At 43.2% G+C, this 19,699-nt stretch overlaps 1 protein-coding gene across 12 annotated transcripts in view; it reads left to right on the plus strand.

Moving 5' to 3' along the window:
- The window catches only part of TENM4 (teneurin transmembrane protein 4), a 763,612-nt gene that overhangs the window by 504,816 nt on the left and 239,097 nt on the right, over window positions 1-19,699 (plus strand). For all 12 annotated transcript variants that reach the window (XM_065595842.1, XM_065595866.1, XM_065595862.1 and 9 more), the window contains one exon: window positions 10,668-10,920. In XM_065595842.1, coding sequence (XP_065451914.1) covers window positions 10,668-10,920 — 253 coding nt within the window. The remainder of the gene's footprint in view (window positions 1-10,667; window positions 10,921-19,699) is intronic.

The following is a 19,699-nucleotide window of genomic DNA, read 5'->3' on the forward strand; positions in this document are numbered from 1 at the left end:
TAGTGGTTGCCACCAGAATCTTCTGTCTGCAAGAAGAGAAAGTGGGAAACAATAATGATTTTGCAAATGGCATGCTGCTGGAGATCAGGTTTAGCCTTCAGTAGTCAGAAAGTTTGTTCCATCTATTGTCTGATTCTGGTATGTGTAGTTTTGCCAACAGTGTCCAAATTGACTGTAAATGCTGGTTGGCAGCATTCACGGGGGGACACTTGTAGGTAGTTTCATGCTGAAAATTTACTGTATTTGTTACATTTTAACAACTTCTCTGGCATTTGGTCTTCGAGGCAACAGCTGTTTGAAGATCCCATGACACAAACTTGGTCTCCAAGTTGCCTGTTTAGATGAACATGTGCACTGTACAAATCTAGTTCACCTTACATTACAAAAATAACAAACAAATACATAAAATAATGAATCATTAAATGCTTAATTTGTACCTGCTTTCAGACGCTTGGGGGTTTGAGGAAGGACAAATTGGTCATTTTATAAAAGGCTACATTTTATAATATTAGTGGGCACAGGAAGTTAATTTGTAGACGTTTATCCTACACAAAATGCCAGCGTGGTTTGTTGCATGTGTAAGCCCATAGTAAAACATGGTGAGTGAGACACAGGACTGAAAAGTGTTATTGGTAAAGATTCTGATCTGAAGCCCATTGAAGTTAAACTGGGGAATACTCCTAGAACTGGTAATATCTCTAAAAACAAAATGAATTTCTTAAGGGTGCACATTTGAAAATGTGGAGGATTTAACTACACATTCAGAGCAGTAGGTCTCCTTTAGCGACCTCCCTTGATGTGATGCTAGCTACTTACCATTTCATTATTTGATTTGTAAAACAAGAAAGTTGCTAACATTAAGGTATCCTCCCTTTGTTGATCCACTGCTTAACAGAGGCTTAAGTCAGTTCATCTGATTTCATCTATGACATTTCAGATGGGTGTTACTTGAATAACGCAAATGCTGTTAACACAAAATATGTATTTTATTACACTGTGTAAAATCATCTCTTGATTGGGGGAAAGAGTGTGCTTTTAGGTAACATTTGGTATATCTGGTTTTTAATGGGAGGTTTGGGCCCAAATCCTGAAAGGAAATCAATGGAAGTAATGAGCCTACATCCTTGAGAATCTGGGTCTTAGACTCTCAGAACTTTCGGGGACACTGAAGTTATATTACTGATTTGCAGTTCTCCAGTAACAATGAGGGAACCACAAAAGAACAACATTCATCACTGGCTAAATCTTTCCCCTTGAGCCAGGCCTGAGTGGCCAGGTTCTTTGTAGCTATCTAATCTACCTTTTTGTACGGTGCCCATCATCAGAGTAGCCGAGTGCCTCATTTGAGCAAAGATTGCTATAGGTCAGGGATTCTCAAACTTCATTGCACCACGACCCTCTTTGAAAACAAAAATTACTTCATGACCCCAGAAGGGGGGACTGAAGCCTGAACTCACCCAATCCCCACTGCCCCGGATGGGGGGGCCAAAGCCAAAGCCTCACCGCTCTGGGCAGGGGGGCCAAAGCTGAAGCTCAAGGGTTTCAGCCCCAGGCAGGGGGCCTCCAACCTGAGCCCGCCACCAGGGCTGAAGCCCTTGGGCTTTGTCTTCGGCCCCGGGCAGTGGCACTTGGGCTTCAGCCCCAGACCCCACCAAGTCTAACCAAGCTCTGGTGACCCCATGCAAAGGGAGTCCCGACCCACAGTTTGAGAACCGCCGCTATAGGTGGTTTCCTGTGGGGGAAGGAATCCTCCTCTGCCAGACGACAGAGTGGCAGTGGAGTAACAACTTGGACACTATATTAGTCCTGAGGCAAACCTGCTGGTGTGGCACTCCCCTCATGGATTCCAAATGTCACACATTCAGTTGGGCTTTGGGCAAGCAAGAGAGTTGGGCTGCAGTTCATCCTGGCTGCCGCCAGGGGCTGATGTGACACCCACTGGGCAGGCTGCCTCTTTGCCTCCCCCTCTGGCTCCAATCCACTCCCATTTTCTGGCTCTCAGCCAAGAGCAACCTGAGTCTTAGGTAAGCAGGTTAAATTTCACTTTTGCAGCCGCAGCTTCTGTGCTGCTGCCTGTGTGTCAGGGAAACTGCATCTAACCAGCCTCCCCCCCCCCCCCCCGGCAAAAATGTTACAATGATTATTTTATGATTATTTATATTACAGTAATGCCTAGGGGTTCCCATTAGGGATCAGGCCCCCAACGCTAGGCATTGCACACACATGTAATTAAATAAGATGGTTCCTGCCCCAAAGATCTCCCATCTTACCACATAGTGAAAGCCACCAGGGGGCTGCAGCAAATGAACAGGAGGGCAAGGGCCTGCTAACTGTGCAGTGGATGAAGGAGAAGAGCCGGGATTGGGAGTTGGTCAGGCAGAGCCTGCAATGCGAGAGAGGGACAAGAGAGGTGGAGTGTGAAGTGGACAGAGTCAGTGACTGAGATAGTGGAGGAGAGAGGAGAAAGGGTGAAAGCAGGGGACTTAGAGCAGAGGAGAAGTCATGGATGTTGATGGACTGGTAAGGAGCGTAAGAAGAGACTGGTGTAAGCAGTGTAGAAGTCAACAGGGAATCCAGCAACGGAGAGTGCAGGTTCAACAGGGAAGGGAGGATGATGAGACAGGAGGCTGGAGCTCCTGGGTTCTTCTTATTTGTCTTCTGATTTATGAGCCTTTGGGTTCATGTTTTCAGGCTTTTCTATGCAACCATTAGGGTAGAAACTTAACTTAAAAAAAAATGAAAGCTGAGATTTTCATCTGGTCACCTGACTCCTGGAGCTGGGACTGTAAGAAAAACACCAAATATCATAAGAATCATGAAACCATGAGAGTTGGCAATACTGAAATGTATCTGTATAAAGTTCTAAGTCATACAATTGCTTTCCTTCCTCCCCCCCGCCCCCACCGCAATACCTTTGATAGCACTGAAAAGTTTCATTTTTGCTTCCATGATTGGAAAGTTTCTATGCATCATTGGGGGCAGCCAGTGTCTCAGCTGGGACATATTACATACAGAGCAGCAGGGCACAAACCAAAAAAAGTCCTGCTTCTTGTTAGCAGGACAGTGATTCTACAAAGCCCAACAAATACAGATCCCTAGAAAATTCTGAAATGTACAATACAGTTAATTTTTTTTTGTTTCCCTTTGTGATTGGAGGATTTCTCTGTGTATCAATATAGTCATTGATGTGCAGGGCCGGCTCCAGGCACCAGCCTGGCAAGCAGGTGCTTGGGGCGGCCTCTCCGGAGAGGGGCGGCAGCTCCAGCTATTCGGCGGCAATTCGGCGGACGGTCCCTCACTCCCGCTTGGAGTGAAGGACCTCCCGCCGAATTGCCACCACAGAAGGCGATCGTGGCTTTTTTTTTTTTTTTTTTTGGCTGTTTGGGGCAGCCAAAACCCTGGAGCCGGCCCTGTCGATGTGTCACCAAATGTTTAATTGGAGGTATGTGACACCCCCATTGTTCCCTCATCTCTATACCCCTGACCTCCCACTCTTCTAGATGTGTTGGTTCGGCAGGCCAAACAGGAGAAAAATGGTGAAAACATTTTTGTCTCTCAAGTTTTTGAACACAATCACAAAGCCAATCTAAGGCGTCAGAAGATGCCATTTTAATATAGTCTCTTTTCAGAGTAGAACTGTATTATAAAATAGAGATTTTTTTTTAATACAAAAGGGACTTAGTTTCAAATCTGCTATTCAGATTCTCTCGTGTTAGCTCCTCCTTGGGTTTTTTATGGTACATATTTATTGGATCCCTCACGTACAGAGTTCTATCAAGTCTCTCTAAATTGTCTCACTCTACAAGCTCCATTAACTGAGTTATCGCTCTGCTCTGTTTTATCTGTGGTTACCAAGCCAGTGATAGTCAATGACATTTTAATGTTAAAAAAAATCTACAACAGCAACTTGATTTCTATTGGCATTTTTAGCAATCAGGTTTCTAATGTTTTATTACAATTAAATGCCATCATATTTCATGTATTACACACTTTAGAGATCCATTAGTGAAAATGAGGCTCACTGGGGACTTCATTAAGTCCCCAGCAGCTTAGATCTCCACACTGCCAGCCTGTCTTTTAGGAGTACTGAACTTTGTCATTCTGACTGGCACCCTGCATCTAAATGTATGAAAAGCATGTATGGTGAAACTATTGACAAATCTTTCTTGCCATCCCTTTAAGGCAGAAGCACTCCCAGGGCCTGCATTGCTGGAAGTTTGAGACATTGTTGGAAAGTTTGGGGGTTTATTTTAAGAATGATTTGTTTTATTCCCTGGTGCCATGTTTGCTTTGTCTGGAAAATCTGGTCCCTGTGAATGGCACAAGTATGATTTTCATCAGCATACTGACTGCACATAAAGAGCGGGATTGTCCTTTCTGCTGTTGAAAGCCACAAAATGGGGCAGTGTTTACTTGGAATTCTTCAGAGCTTCACTGAAATTGTCCCTGTGATGGGCTCAGTATTGGCCACCTTACACCTGCACGGGAAGGGTGCCCTCAAACCTGGTGGAGCCCTTGCAGTCCTTGAGAAGTTAGAATTATCCATGCAAAGGCTGTGAACCCCTGATATCCAGTGGCAGCACTTGGCTATATTGCTTGGGACAGCTTCGCCTGTCCCTGACTCTCTAGGGAGTAGGATCTGCAAAACAGTTAATACAGGCTTAAGCCTGTATTAATAAGTGTGCATGTAAATAGGATCCCAAATATTATATAAACATACACATACATGATCTATGAGAATCATTGCACCCAGGACTAAAGTCCTACTGCCGAGGGGGTGAAAGATGACAGCCGTTTAACACACAAGTAATATTACACAAGAGTTTAGGCAGGAAGTGAAGAATACCATGTTCATTTGAAAGGACAGTCACAATTTTAGGGTCTGTCTACACTAGAAATGCTACAGCAGCACAACTGCAGCACTTACTACAGTGATGAACAGGGTTCTTCTGTCACTGTAGTAAATCCACCTCTCTGAGAGGTGGTAGCTAGATTGATGGAAGAATTCTTCCGCTGACCTAGCAGTGTCTAAACAGGGGATTAAGTCAGCTTAATTACATCACAGGGTGATGTAGTTAAGCCAGCCTAACTTTGTAGTGTAGACCAGCCCTAGTTCCTTACATGGGAATTTGGTCAGGACTTTCCTACCCTAGCAAATGCATGGGATCTTTAATGACGACAGGTGGTCAGAACCTTGATTTTGTGTCTCATCCAAAAGTCTTGCTCACCTGTGGTGATTTTCATTACCAGGATTTCACAGCCTACGTTTTCGACAGATATCCTTTTTGATACCCTGAGAAGAAAAAAAAGGATTGTAAGGCAAGAGAAATAGGCTGTAATCCTAGTCAAGGTATATCAAGTTCAGTAATGCTCAGACATGACATAAGTGTTCAGAATTTGTATATGAATAAAATTAAGACTTTTCTGGGGGGAAAAGGTACCTGACTGTCAGAAAAAGGAACGTAAGCTATAAAATCCCGTGAAAAATCACACAGACAAGAGTTAGACAAATGTGCTGTCTTTACTTAGCAAAGAAATCACAGAGGGTATGCAAATACAGAACAAAAATGACACATTTTTACTTGGTTCAAAGGCATTATCCATAATAGCATCTGCGATGTGTCTGCAATAAAAGGGTGTAAATTGGAATTTACATAGCAGCTTTTTAGAAATAGGCTCTGACTCAGAGTCTTAAATTAATGTCTCCAATAGAAAGAGTCAGCCAATACTAGAGGAATGTTACAAAAGACACATTGTGCATACTGGGATTCATCTGTTTGCCTTCCTTTGCCTCCTGCACCTTTCCATAAATGTCAGCCATCATTTGTAATGAAAACTGGAATAACTGGATTTGGAATCCCTTGGTACGTTGACCTTTGTTTGGAAAGTTCTTCTGAAAGGTGCTAGATTGAGAGCACTAGAAACAGAAGTCCTCTATTTATGTTTCTCTCCCTCAGTCTGCAACTAATAGGCTGTTCCTTGTCACCTTCTATTCTTAAATAGCTGGATTCTCCTGCAGGTTGGATTTTTGGCTCTTAAGACTGCATCTGTTGGCGTGCACCTTGCCTACATGCCTGTCTTCCTTCTACCTCTCAGTAGATTGGACATGTGTTCTGCTGCTGCAGAAAAAAGGGTGGCTGCATCTTCTGAAGCGGAAGGAGAGAGAGAAACATTCCTAGGCTATGTCACTGGGTTGTCTAAATCAGAGACGCAGTTTTTCTGGTGCCCTTTACTGCCAACCTCATTCCCAGCACTGTAAACAAGTGGGATTCCCCAAGATCCACCAGGCTCACAGCATGCTCTGATGGTCCAGTCTGGATGGTACTACAGGACTTGAATCAGGCCTGGTTTGCATCTGTTCTTCAGTCCCTCCTTATTATATACCTGGATGGCAAACAAGCCAGGATCATGGACCTTCCCTTTTCTAGAAAAATTCTGCATGACAACCAGGCTGAAGATCTAGCTGTGGAGTTACCAGTTTGGGGTGAGTTTAAGGATAAGTCAGGTTCCCTTACACTCAGTTAAACTCCCCTAGACTGATTTATACCCACTCTACCCATGTGTAAGGAACACAAGTTGGCTTAACTTTTACAAACTGAGGATCTGGAAGAAAGTATAAGTTAAAATAGGGGCAACTACTTTAACTTACTCTTGCATCTGACTTATCCGTGTATATGTTAGGCCAGCTTAAACTCCTTGACACATTGATAGAGTTGTTTGTAATTAGTGGTAAGAATTGACCAAGGAGGATTTACAGAGTATAACTGACAAGGTAGACCGGGAAAGCTGAAAATTTGGATTGAAGATCAGCACAAAAAAGACAGAAATTATGGCAATTGGAAGACAAGAGAAAGAGATAAAGCTCAAACTCAAAGGCAAAGAAGTGGAAAAATGTGTGTGCTTTGAAGGACTAGCATAAAAAAATGGGAATTGTGAAGATGGCATAAAAAGAAGAATTGGACTAGCTGGTAGTGCATTCAAAAAAAACTCTGCAAGAGCTGGAATAATAAAGACATTTCAATTAAAACAAAAAGCATATATATGAAGAACAGGAGTACTTGTGGCACCTTAGAGACTAACAAATTAGTTAGTTGGCTTGTTAGTCTCTAAGGTGCCACAAGTACTCCTGTTCTTCTTTTTGCGGATACAGACTAACACGGCTGCTACTCTGAAACCTGTCATATATATGAGTAAGGCTCTGCTTAATTTGCAATATTGCAGAAATTGTGGAAACTGCAATATTAGGCTTCAACTGCAATTTTTATTTTAATTAGCTTACTTTGCACAGTCCACAATTTTGCATACATTCTGAGGTTTGCAACACACTTTTTCCCCCCATTAGTACAGTAGAACCTCATTTATCTCAGCTGACAGTGGCAGGCTCAGGCTGTCAGCCCCGGGGCAGTGGGGTGCCTGCTGTCAGCCCGCAGGCGAGCAGATCTCCAGCTGTCAGACCTGCGGGTGGCCGGGGCTCCGGCTCTCAGCCCCACGGGCGGCTGGGGCTCTGGCTCTCAGCCCTGTGGGCAGCCGGGGCTCCGGCTCTCAGCCCCGTACATTAATGACTGTAACATAGTTGCAGCAAAATGTCTGGTTATTAAAAAATTAGCAGTCATAACATAAAACTTGAGTGTTTATATTGTCCCAGTGCATTTTTCTTGAACAAATACATCTTCTCTGGCTTTTCCAAATTACCATAATTAATAAAGGTCCATTATTACTTTTCCATGATTTTCCATGTCTTATCCGCAACTCAGCCGAAATCATTTGTCAGTCATCTCCTGATTCAGCCAAGGCCTTATATATGAGACAGTTGTGTCCATACTGCTTCACGGGTTGGAATGCTAGAATATGAGGGAAATCAACGAATGAAAGCTTATCATTGCAGACATGAACTGGGCTTGGGGAATAGTGAAAGTTTCAAGACTGCAAAAAATAAAAAATGAAGAGATGAAAAAATGGTGTGGCCAAGAATTAAAGCTGTTAGAGACTATTCAAGAAAGATGACTGTGATGGTTTTGACAGATGTCAAGAATAGATCCCAAAAGGATACCATATATGGCAATACACACCAGCGTGCAAGGACATAGAAATAGAGGAGAACAAGGATGCATTGGATAGATACAGTGAAGAATGACATAGAACAAAAAAGTTTAAATATGAATGAAGCAGTGAGGCTTGATCAAGTTAGAAAGTGGTAGAAAAACTTCATTTGGCCCCATCATCAGCCTGGTGGATGGGAATGGAAGAAGAAGAAGAAGCAGTGATAAGGGATTCTGAGTTAGTGTAATGACGCCTTCAGAGATCTCACTCATCACTTTTGATACTCTTTTGAGTCTAAAGGCATCTAAATAAGTTTAAGGGGGTCAACTCAGAGAGACTGAAACAACGTTCATTGCTTCTGACCTAACATCAAGGTTTTCTTCCAGATTTCAGAGGTGCTTCTCAGAAAGAACATTTTTCAATGGAAGAGACTTAGATGAGCTGTCACCTTTGGCATAAGCCGCTGCTTTCTAATCACAGGTCCTGGTGCTTTTTGTAGCAGGCCATGGAGTTCTCCCAGTCCCTCTCTAGGAACCGCTTCATTCATTTGCCAGTCTTGCCAAATCTAGTGAAAATAAAGGACTCTGAATCGAACACAGGACTCATTCACAATTTTGTATCAACAGCTAATATACTTAAGAGCCCTCTTCAACACCAAGTTAGTGACAGTCCTTCTATCAGAGGAGCATATCTCTAAAACAGGACACCTGGCAAATAAAATTAGGTTATCTCACCAATCTACAGCACAAGAAGGTCTACATCTCCCAGGTTATCAGATCCTCCTTAATGTAACTGGTCCTTTGGGTCCATCGCCACTCCAGACAAATTATGTTGGCTTTACTATTCCACAGAACCCAAAGATTGGTGATCTTGGTGTAAGAATTTATCTGATGTGGAGAGTTTGATATACCTGTGTTTATCGGTGTTGCTCTTAATTAATCCCCAGTTTATGGCAATTACACTGGAAGCCAGCGGAAGAGACTGGGTTACGTTCTTTATATCCCAGTCAACTGAGGATACATGGTTCAGGACAGACTTCAAAGTGTTTTCAATGGCTTTGTGCAGAGCTTTTTTAGCATCCAAGAACCAGGTAATCAATTGCCTTTTGTGACTCCAAATGGAAAATGCAGCTTTTGTAGGTAGGGAGATATCCAGAGCTAGGGAGGTATCCACAACTGGAATTTGGAAGAAGTTGCAGAGAAGTTGCTATGTTGGGCAGAGCTGCACCTGCAAGCTAGTCATGCATTCCACCTAGCTGGACTCCTGAACCAGCAGACAGATTGGCTCAGCTACAGGGATCTCCCTTTCAGGGAGTGATATAACTCAATGAGATTTCTTCATTTTGATCTGTTCATTCCCTCTGAAGCACCTGGCATTGGCCACTGCCAGAAGACAGGGTGCTGGGCTAGATGGCTCATTGGTCTGACCCAGTATGGCCGTTCTTATTTTAAACATAGAACACAAAAAAGGTCCCTGCTGTAAAGAGCCTAGTGTCTGTTGCTGAGCAAGGGTTCTCCTCTTCATTGCCCTGCCATGGGCTTCAGTGGCAACCTAGAAGTACCATGCCCAAGTTTCCGTGGCTATTTAGTCCTTGACCTCTCTATTGAGACCATGAATTAATGGCATTTTTGGTATTTTTGCATGATATGGACACCAGGTTAGCAGGATCTGAGCTAAGATGAACATCTCATTTCTCATACAACTATGATATGTTGATGACTTGTTAACCTGTTGAAACCAGTGATGTAGAGGTTAAGCATTCTGTATCTCGTTACCAAGTACCCTGAGCTATCCATCTCCCACAAGATCCATTAGCAGTTTTTACTTTTTTCTTAATTTCCCAGGAAAGATGGGCAAAATAAATTATCCACAAGTTACTACAAAGCTGGCAATTACACCTGCAGTTGTGGATCAGAAATAATTTGATGATAGGAACAGACCTCTTGCAGTGTTCTAAGCCTGTTCTAAGTGGGGAGGGATAGCTCAGTGGTTTGAGCATTGGCCTGCTAAACCCAGGGTTGTGAGTTCAATCCTCGAGGGGGCCATTTAGGGAACTGGGGTAAAAATCTGTCTGGGGATTGGTCCTGCTTTGAGCAGGGGGTTGGACTAGATGACCTTCTGAGGTCCCTTCCAACCCTGATATTCTATGATTCTTTATAACATTCTTGTGTGTATAGAAGTATTGTATGTTTCATTAGAACTTATAGAACACGACTATGTTTGTCTTTTGAGTTTGATTTTGTGTCTGTGGTCTTTTACAGTATGTCTACAGTGGAATAAAAGACCCACGGCATGACTGCGGCTGGCCTGGGTCAGCTCACTTGGGCTCACGGAGCTCAGGCTGCGGGGCTGTGTAGACGTTCAGGCTTGGCAGGAGCCCGAGCTCTAAGATGCTGCGACCGGAGGGAGAGGGGCAGAGCTTGGGCTCCAGCCGAGGTCAGACATCTACACAGCAATTTACAGCCCCACCGCCAAAGCCCCGTGAGCCCAAGTCAGCTGACCCAGGCCAGGAAGTTATTTGTTTAATTCCTGGGTAGACGTATCCGTAGTCTTCATACTTCTTTGAACTGCTTGTGCGAAATGAACATTGGCTGGAGTCCTGAACCTTACAAATACTTATGTTTTAGATCATCCTCCGGGTCTTCAGAACCATTCAAGACTTCGAACTCCTCCACCTCCACTACCACATGCTCACACGCCAAATCAGCATCATGCGGCCTCCATCAACTCCCTAAACAGAGGGAACTTCACGCCACGTAGCAACCCCAGCCCTGCTCCTACTGATCACTCTCTTTCTGGAGAGCATCCTGCCAGCACCCAAGAGCCAGCCCATGCTCAGGACAACTGGTTACTCAACAGTAACATCCCACTGGAGACTAGGTAGGTTGTTTTTTTTTTTTAGTTATTTACAGTATTCTATATTCAGCTTAGTGTATGCCATAGAAAAATAGTAGGGAGACAAGCTGGGTGAGGTAATATCTTTTATTGGACCAATTTCTTTTGGTGAGAGAGACAAACGTTCATACTTACACAGAGCTCTTCTTCAGGTCTGTGTAAGTGCAAAAGCTTGTGTCTCTCACCAACAGAAGTAGGTCGAATAAAAGAGATTACTTCACCCAGTTTGTCTCTCTGATATCATCGGACCAACATGTCTACAACAACACAGTATACATGGAAAAATATGTCTGTTTAGCGAGCGGGTTAGCTTGTGAACTGATGTTCAATTTATGCCTTCCAAGTTGTATATATTATTCTTTGTGTCTTTTATTTGGATTAAGAGAACAGGAAATTGCTCTGCTTCCATAGACTGAAAATACCATTGGTATTAACAATCGCTTATCATTTTCCCCCATTTAAAATTAAAACCACAATCATAGATTTTAAATGTTTTTCTTAATGTATTTTCTTCCTATGTGGTGGGATAAGTCAATACCCTATTTATGAAACTGAACTCCGTCAATATATTGAAAAGAGTTAGCCTTCTAGCTGTGCCTTATCCAGCAGATATAATTGTAATATATAGTGCAGGGAAGGTTGATCTAGTTAGACCTAGTGGGAAAGGGGGGAATATATTGCTGCATTTTACTATCCTACAGTATTGCTTCAAGAAATATGGAACACTGAATAGTGGCACATGAGTCAATTAATATTGCTTCCATTAACTTCTCATGTTCTTTTCCACATGTCTCCTACCTTTCTGGTACTGGATAATTGTATGTCTCAGTATTGTCTTTATTTATCCTGAGGAACTTGCTCCGTTTAAAATGTGTTTTCCTCATAACATTGACTAAGATTTCAGCAAATATATCAAAGGTCTAAGAATGAAACTACCCAGTTTCATGGAAATGACGGCAGATGGTCTTATTTGGATTTACATGTAGACAGTATTAAAGTTTCATATTTATGAAGAAGTAAACTTTCTATAAATTAGAAATGGTTTGTAGATCTGTGTGATACCTGGTAACAGATGTGCTCCTACCTTGTCCTAACACAGTACACACAAATAATGGATAATGTGTAAAATTACCCACTGTTTGCTTGAAGAACAACAAACATAAACCTTTATGAATTCAGTTTAAGAAGTGCTTCTTCACAGAGTAACAAGAAGGCTAAAATGAGGGTCAGATCTATCTATAATGCATATAGACACTTACCATTGGACCCCCACATAGCCTTAGGTTGATCCATACCCTTTGACTCTCCGGGATTTTGCGGACATGCTGGATATGACTGAATTAATAATAGTATCCCCTGATGGTTGTGCATGCTCCCTGTCGTATTCCCCTGCAAGATATGCTACACACCTGTAACTACTTGGATAATGAAAAGGATGCTCGCTGGCATTATTTAATACGAGGCTGATTAGCCCTTCCTCTCACCCGCTCTTGATATTTTGCTGCTGCAGCTTCTGGATAAGAGATGAAGCTGCCAACTCTCTTGTCCCTTTCCCACTGCTTGTGTTCACAGTGGGAAGAGAGACACCGGTGAGAAAAAGTGAAAACACACACACCTGGACACACCCAATCTCTCTCGCACAGACACACCCACATAAAATAAATCCTGAATATGTGCATGCACTCACATTAAGGGCTTGTCTAGATAGTGAGTTAGTGTGTGGCAAGCTGGAGTATAAATCCACAGCATGCTAGCCTGCTGCGCACTAATTGGTTGTGTGGGCCCTGATAGCACACAATGAAAGTTCCGAAGTGTGCTTTGATCTACTTCTGTTTCAAAGCAGAGTAGATCAAAGTGCCATAGGGAACTTTTACTGTGCAGTAGCTGGGTCCACATGGCCAGTTACTGTGCTGTGTTTACACCTATTGCTGCATACTATCTCACCGTGTAGACATGCTCTAACACACACTATCTATCACAAACAAGCATGCACACAATTTTTCCAATTCACCAATTCTGTGTCCTCCCCATCAAATCTGTTGGCTTCTAAGCTGGGGCTCATTATAGTTCCTCAACCCCACTTCCTCACATCTGGGCCTGCTCAGCAGTTTTGACTCAAGACTTTCCCTGATGGCAAATGCCTCTACTCCTGTTCAGCTTGCAGAATTACCTCTTCATTCTCCAGAGATCGCGCTCTACCATTCCTTTTGCCCAAGGAGGAAGCCACTGGAGCCCTTCTTTGGTTCCAACCTTGATATCTGTTTCTCCCCCTCCCTAGGGCATATCAATTCACTTAACTGCCTCAGTTGGGATGAACAAAGCACCAGGATAGATTCCAGACAGAATATAACATTTACTAGATCCCAAAACCAAGCTAAGCGCCAAATTTGTCAGTCCATTGCATGCATGGACTCTCACTGAGCTCAATGGGAGCTCTGTGCATCCACTCTAGGGCAGAATCTGCTCAGTTGAGTCACCAAAGCTGCACTGCTGAGAACATTGTTTTTAAAAGCAGGTGTATGTTTTGATCTATCTGGGTAAGAGCCATGTTTGCAGGCGCCTCTGAACCTCCAAATTATGTCCCAATTTAACATTTTCATGGCATTTCAGGCTAATTGATTTCTCGGGGACTGGCTGATTAAGACCCAACTAAGAAGCTGGCCCCAAAAGATTAGGACAAAATTACATGTTAGTGCTATAAATGTGACTTGGCCACGGTTGCAGTAATTTTATTAGGGTACTAACTCTGGTGCATATATGCTCAGGCAGTGAACTTTACAGCTTGTTTCTCTACTAAGGAAATGTACATCATAGCTTATTCTGGGCCCAATTCTGCAGCCCTTCTATAAGTAGTCCATTTAATTTCAGTGAGATTACTCCAGGATAAGGCCCTTAGCTATCAGAGCTATGTAGGGGCCTAACCTATTTTTAAATATGCTCCTTCCATATTGTCTCGGGATTTGAGTACATAATATATAATGAACAGTATGAAAATAGTTAATATCAACTAAAGCCCTAACTCCTAGAAGAAACTGAGCCAAAAATGATAGCTAAATTGAATAGTAGTCAGGTCTAGCATAGAATCATAGAATATCAGGGTTGGAAGGGACCTCAGGAGGTCATCTAGTCCAATCCCTTGCTCAAAGCAAGACCAACCACAACCAGCCAAGACTTCAAGCCGGGCCTTAAAAACCTCTAAGGATGGAGATTCCACCACCTCTCTAGATAACCCATTCCAGTGCTTCACCACCCTCCTAGTGAAAAAGTTTTTTCTAATAGCCAACCTAAACCTCCCCCGCTGCAACTTGAGACCATTACTCCTTGTTCTGTCATCAGGTACCATTGAGAACAGTCTAGATCCATCCTCTTTGGAACCCCCTTTCAGGTAGTTGAAAGCAGCTATCAAATCCCCCCTCATTCTTCTCTTCTGCAGACTAAACAATCCCAGTTCCTCCTCATAAGTCATGTGCTCCAGCCCCCTAATCATTTTTGTTGCCCTCTGTTGGACTCTTTCCAATTTTTCCACATCCTTTTTGTAGTGTGGGGCCCAAAACTGGACACAGTACTCCAGATGAGGCCTCACCAATGTCGAATAGAAGGGAATGATCATGTCCCTTGATCTGCTGGCAATGCCCCTACTTATACAGCCCAAAATGCCGTTAGCCTTCTTGGCAACAAGGGCATACTGTTGACTCATATCCAGCTTCTCGTCCACTGTAACCCCTAGGTCCTTTTCTGCAGAACTGCTTCCTAGCCATTCGGTCCCTAGTCTGTAACAGTGAATGGGATTCTTCCATCCTAAGTGCAGGACTCTGCACTTGTCCTTGTTGAACTTCGACAGATTTCTTTTGGCCCAATCCTCTAATTTGTCTAGGTCCCTCTGTATCGTATTCCTACCCTCCAGCGTATCTACCACTCCTCCCAGTTTAGTGTCATCTGCAAACTTGCTGAGAGTGCAGTCCACGCCATCCTCCAGATCATTAATGAAGAAATTGAACAAAACGGGCCCCAGGACCAACTCTTGGGGCAGGTCTTCACTAAAGGGGGGGGGGGGTCGATTTAAGATACGCAAATTCAGCTACGCGAATAGCGTAGCTGAATTCGACGTATCGCAGCCGACTTACCCAGCTGTAGGGACGGCGGCAAAATCGACCTCTGTGGCTTCCCGTTGACGGCACTTACTCCCACCTCTGCTGGTGGAGTAAGAGCGTCGATTCGGGGATCGATTGTCGCGTCCCAACGAGACGCGATAAATCGATCCTTGAGAGGTCGATTTCTACCCGCCGTTTCAGGCGGGTAGTGTAGACCTACCCTTGGGGCACTCTGCTTGAAACTGGCTGCCAACTAGACACGGAGCCATTGATCACTACCCATTGAACCCGACGATCTAGCCAGCTTTCTATCCACGTTATAGTCCATTCATCCATCCCATACTACTTTAACTTGCTGGCAAGAATACTGTGGGAGACTGTACTCATTTTAAAAAAAGAAAAAGGTGGGGAAAAACACCTCTCAGTTGATTCACAGCAGTCAAATTACGCAATTGTTAGCCTATGTAACCATGTTATTATAATGGTTTTACTCTGCCCCTTCCCTCTTGCTATTTGTTACACTCCCTTGTTGCATCTTGTCTTAATTTAGATTGTAAGGCCTTTGGAGGAGAGGTCTTGTCTTCTTTTGTGGACGTACAGTGCCTAGCACAATGGGGTCACCAAATCTACTTGGGGTCTCAGGGCACCTGCTGCCATACCCAAAATAAATAATAACCTGGCTTTGTGGGATCAGTGGTGTAACCTCAGAGTTAAAGGCCCTCCCCTGAAAACATCACACGCCTAGATGTCCAAACCCATGGACCATGAGGGAGAGCGAGCGAGCATCAGAAATCTTAACAATTACACTGATGCATGGAGAGAAAGAGAGGTGGTCTATCAGGTATCTAGAGCCAAGACTATGTCCCTTGTTAAACTGAAAACTCTGACACATCCTTAATTATAGCATCACTACTGTTCCACCATAATAGGTCTGGTGAATGTCTCTCCAAGCCTGAAGCAGTGTGTTTTATTTGCATATTACTTAACTGTCATAGACATATTGGGGAATTCGTGTTATTGCTCTTAACCAGACTGGTCATCTAGAATTTACTGACAAGAAGAAGTCTTTGTATTTAGTTTAAGGCTTTCACTTGCTTCACAAACTACTGTCATGGTTACTTGATCCTGGCTGGACATTGTATAGAAAACAGATTATTTGGTGCGCAGTTATGTAGCTTCTGACACGTCAGCTGGAAGGGCATTATATTGCCTTTATGTTTGTTATGACCAGTATCACCTGAGAGTTTTCCAGATAAAGAACAGGTAAAAGATTCTACGTGCTGACTAGTAATTCAGTTGGACAGCATCAAGATACTATTGTTCCCCCACTAAACAAACTATTTGGATAATAAGATATGTTGTAGAGATAGTGGCAACATAATAAAGAGAGACTGCATCGCATGGAGGATTAGTAATGTGTGGCGGTGTGGCTCATCTCCGACATCCACAAATCTTACCTTTACTTCTGAGAGAGTTCTCAGAGACCAGACACCGTTGTTCAGGTTTGTCCTTCAGACTTGAAAGCAGAATTCTTCCTGCTACATACAGTAACTGTGTAGATTCTTCCCACTGCAAAAATCTAGCTACTTAGGGATCAAAAAGATCAGCAACTAGTGGAATAATAAATAAGTAAACCACAAAAAGTTCAACGTTTAAAAAATAAATTCCATCCCAGAGAAATTAATCCAAGAATTAAGACCTTTGAAGTATAGAAATGTGGTATTGTGATAATCTCATGTCAAAAATGGAACTGTATTTCTGTTGAATATCCATTTTTGTAATTCCACATTAGCCAGCACAGAAAGAAAACATAAAGAGAAAGCTATATCTTTTAAACAGAGACCAGCACAAGCTAGAAAATGTGTATACAACACTGGATTGCAAACCTCTCCCATCCCAAATTTGACGGTGTCTGGTTTTGATTTTTAATAACATTGGGACTATTAGCAGAATTCAGATCTGGGTTCAGCTTTTGAATGACCTAGGGCTGTTCAGAGTGGAGGGTTAGGTGGGGATAGGTTGAGTTTAATGCAAAAGCTATCATAAATGCAAAGTATAGGTGCTTAAATCTTACAAATACTATGCCCATAAGAATTTCATATGTTGCTGGAAGAAGAGCCCCTCCTCACATCTCCTCCTTCCCTCCTTTTCTTCATTTCTTTTTCCTCACTCCTCTCCCCTTTTCCTCTAGTTCTCTTTCTGCCTCTCTTTTCTCCACTTCTTCTTCCTTTGCTGCTTTAAAAGCAATGTATTGTATGAAAACATCTTTGCTCAGCAGTGAGATCTTACAGGTGAGTCATTTCTCCCCACGCTTTCTCTGCTCTTTATTCCTCCCTTTTTTCTCTGACCTCTCCTTTCTGTTCTGGTAAATGTGACCTTGCAGTGAGCAAATAAATGCCAGCTGAGAGAGCCATTTGTTTGGCACAGCTGTAGCTTCAGGACAACGCTAATCCCAGAGAATTTCAGGCTGTAAGCACCGAGGACCAGATTATACCTCCCTGACTCATGTTGAGTCAGGATTTTACTCCAGAATTAGCAAGTCTACCCAGAGTAAACCCCTACTCAGATTAAGTAAAGGGTTAGAATCTGGCCCATAGTAAATGAAGAGTGCAGTTGTATAATAATTGCCAATGTAGCTCAGTGTGTGACTGCTGTGTTCCTGACATGCATCAGAAGCTCACGTAACCCAGTGTTATCTCCCATTTTATTGACAATTCACAATTGAAATACATGGAATCACCAGTTTTACACAAATTTTAACTGTTCATGAACCTTTACTGATTACTGTGGTGTTAGGTGCTTTGCCTTTTATCCATTAAAGACTCTGTGTGCGAGTGTGTAGCTTCTTTATTACATTGAATAACATCCAACTTTTCCTGCATTCTTGGGGAACGAGTGGAAGCAGTAAATACTTTGAGATGGGTTGATATTTCCAGTGCTATGTCTCAGCTCAAGCATGTTGATCCACTGTACTTGAAAGCTATGAATATGAATCACATTCCTGTCACTGGGATCAACTGCAGATCTGTGCTGTCAGTGCAGCCCATAGCCAACAAAGGCGGGGGCTTGAACTAAAGGAGTACTGGCATTAGCGAGAAGGAGAGATGAAAACTAAGGTTAAGGACACTTCATAGAGGGAGGTTTGCATAATGCGGCAGTACTGAAGTTTCCCTTAGTATAGCCTGCTACCTGAATACAGCTTCTGTGACAGAGTTCACCACATGCCTCTCATATCTTGTAAGCCCTTAATCCTGCATAAGTGATCAAGTGTCACAAGGCTGATGTGTTTCTCTTCTTTAGTCTTGGCTTGGGAATTTACTGACGGTTCAAGATGCAGACTCAGATTTACTTTTGTTGTTTGAAAATAGAGAATGGCAAAATCAGGGATGGATTTGATTTTGCAGAAGATGAGACGGATGTTCTTGTGTCTGGTCTTGTGGCACAGGACTGCAGGCCAGGAGGTCTCGGTTCTGGTTCCCAGCTCTGCCTCTGACCGATTGTGGGACCTTGGGCACGTTCCCCTGTCTGTGCCTCATTTTCTGTAAACTGAGACTTAAGTGTTTGTAAGGAGCTTTGAGATCCTTGATGGTGCTATAGAAGTTCCAAATGTAATTATAAAACATTTGAAGTTGAGTGGTTGGCTCTGGGTCACTCCCAATCCCCCCAACCAAAAGTATTAAGGAGTTTAGGCTATATGACTCTGGATTTGGCTCATCTCCATATATGTACAAACAAAACTGGGAAGGGGCAAGACTTTTCAAAACCCAAACCAGGGTATTTCAGACCGAGGTGCCGTTTGTTTAAGTTATCCACCACCAGCAATCCATTATGAGAATTACAGATAATTTATTCCGGTTTTTGCCGCTCAGTAATTGAGAGAATGTTTATTTAAAATGTGCACATGGAGCAAAAGCCAAATATCTCCACTTCTATATTTCTCAGACTAACATTGTCTCAGTAAAAGAAGATTAGATTAATTCAGTTGTTAATTACCCAATTCAAAGTGCAAAGTAAGGATTTAAACAAAACAGAGAATCCATCTGGTTACGTGCTTGGCTGGAGATATGTGATGACTAAGGATTTCCAGAGACCTCCCTGACAATCTCTGCTTCAGCCTCTGGGGCTGTAGGACTCTGGAGCTGGCAGCCAGTGGGGCCCTGGCAGGGTTCCAGAGACAGGCGACGGGGCCCCCTGCAAAGTTCCAGTGACAGGTGACAGACTCCTGAGGGGGCCCTTCTCAGGGTTCCAGCGACGGGCGATAGCCTCGCACGGGGGAAGGGGACGCCTCGGGCGAGCGGCTGGGGGTGTCCCATTTTCTCTTTGGGAAATATGGTCACCCAGCAGTTCCAAACCACTGTGGGCGGAGGGGCAACCCCACAGCTCCCAGCCACCACGGTGGTGGGGGAAACCATGGAATCGCAACAGCAAGTCACAGACAGGTCACAGCTTCCGTGAATTTTTGTTTATTGCCTGTGACCTGTCCATGACTTTTACTAAAAATAACCATGACAAAATCTTAGCCTTAGTGATGACACAAGATGGAACCACGGTATTGACGGTATTTGGGTAGTGTATTCAGTCTTTGCACAGAAACAGACACTGATGCACACTCATTATTGGGGTACAGCTTTGTTAAATTAAGATTTGGTCTTTTGAATCCAGCAGATCAAAAA

The sequence above is a fragment of the Chrysemys picta genome, chromosome 1, assembly GCF_011386835.1.
Source record: "Chrysemys picta bellii isolate R12L10 chromosome 1, ASM1138683v2, whole genome shotgun sequence".
Taxonomy (NCBI): Eukaryota; Metazoa; Chordata; order Testudines; family Emydidae; genus Chrysemys; species Chrysemys picta.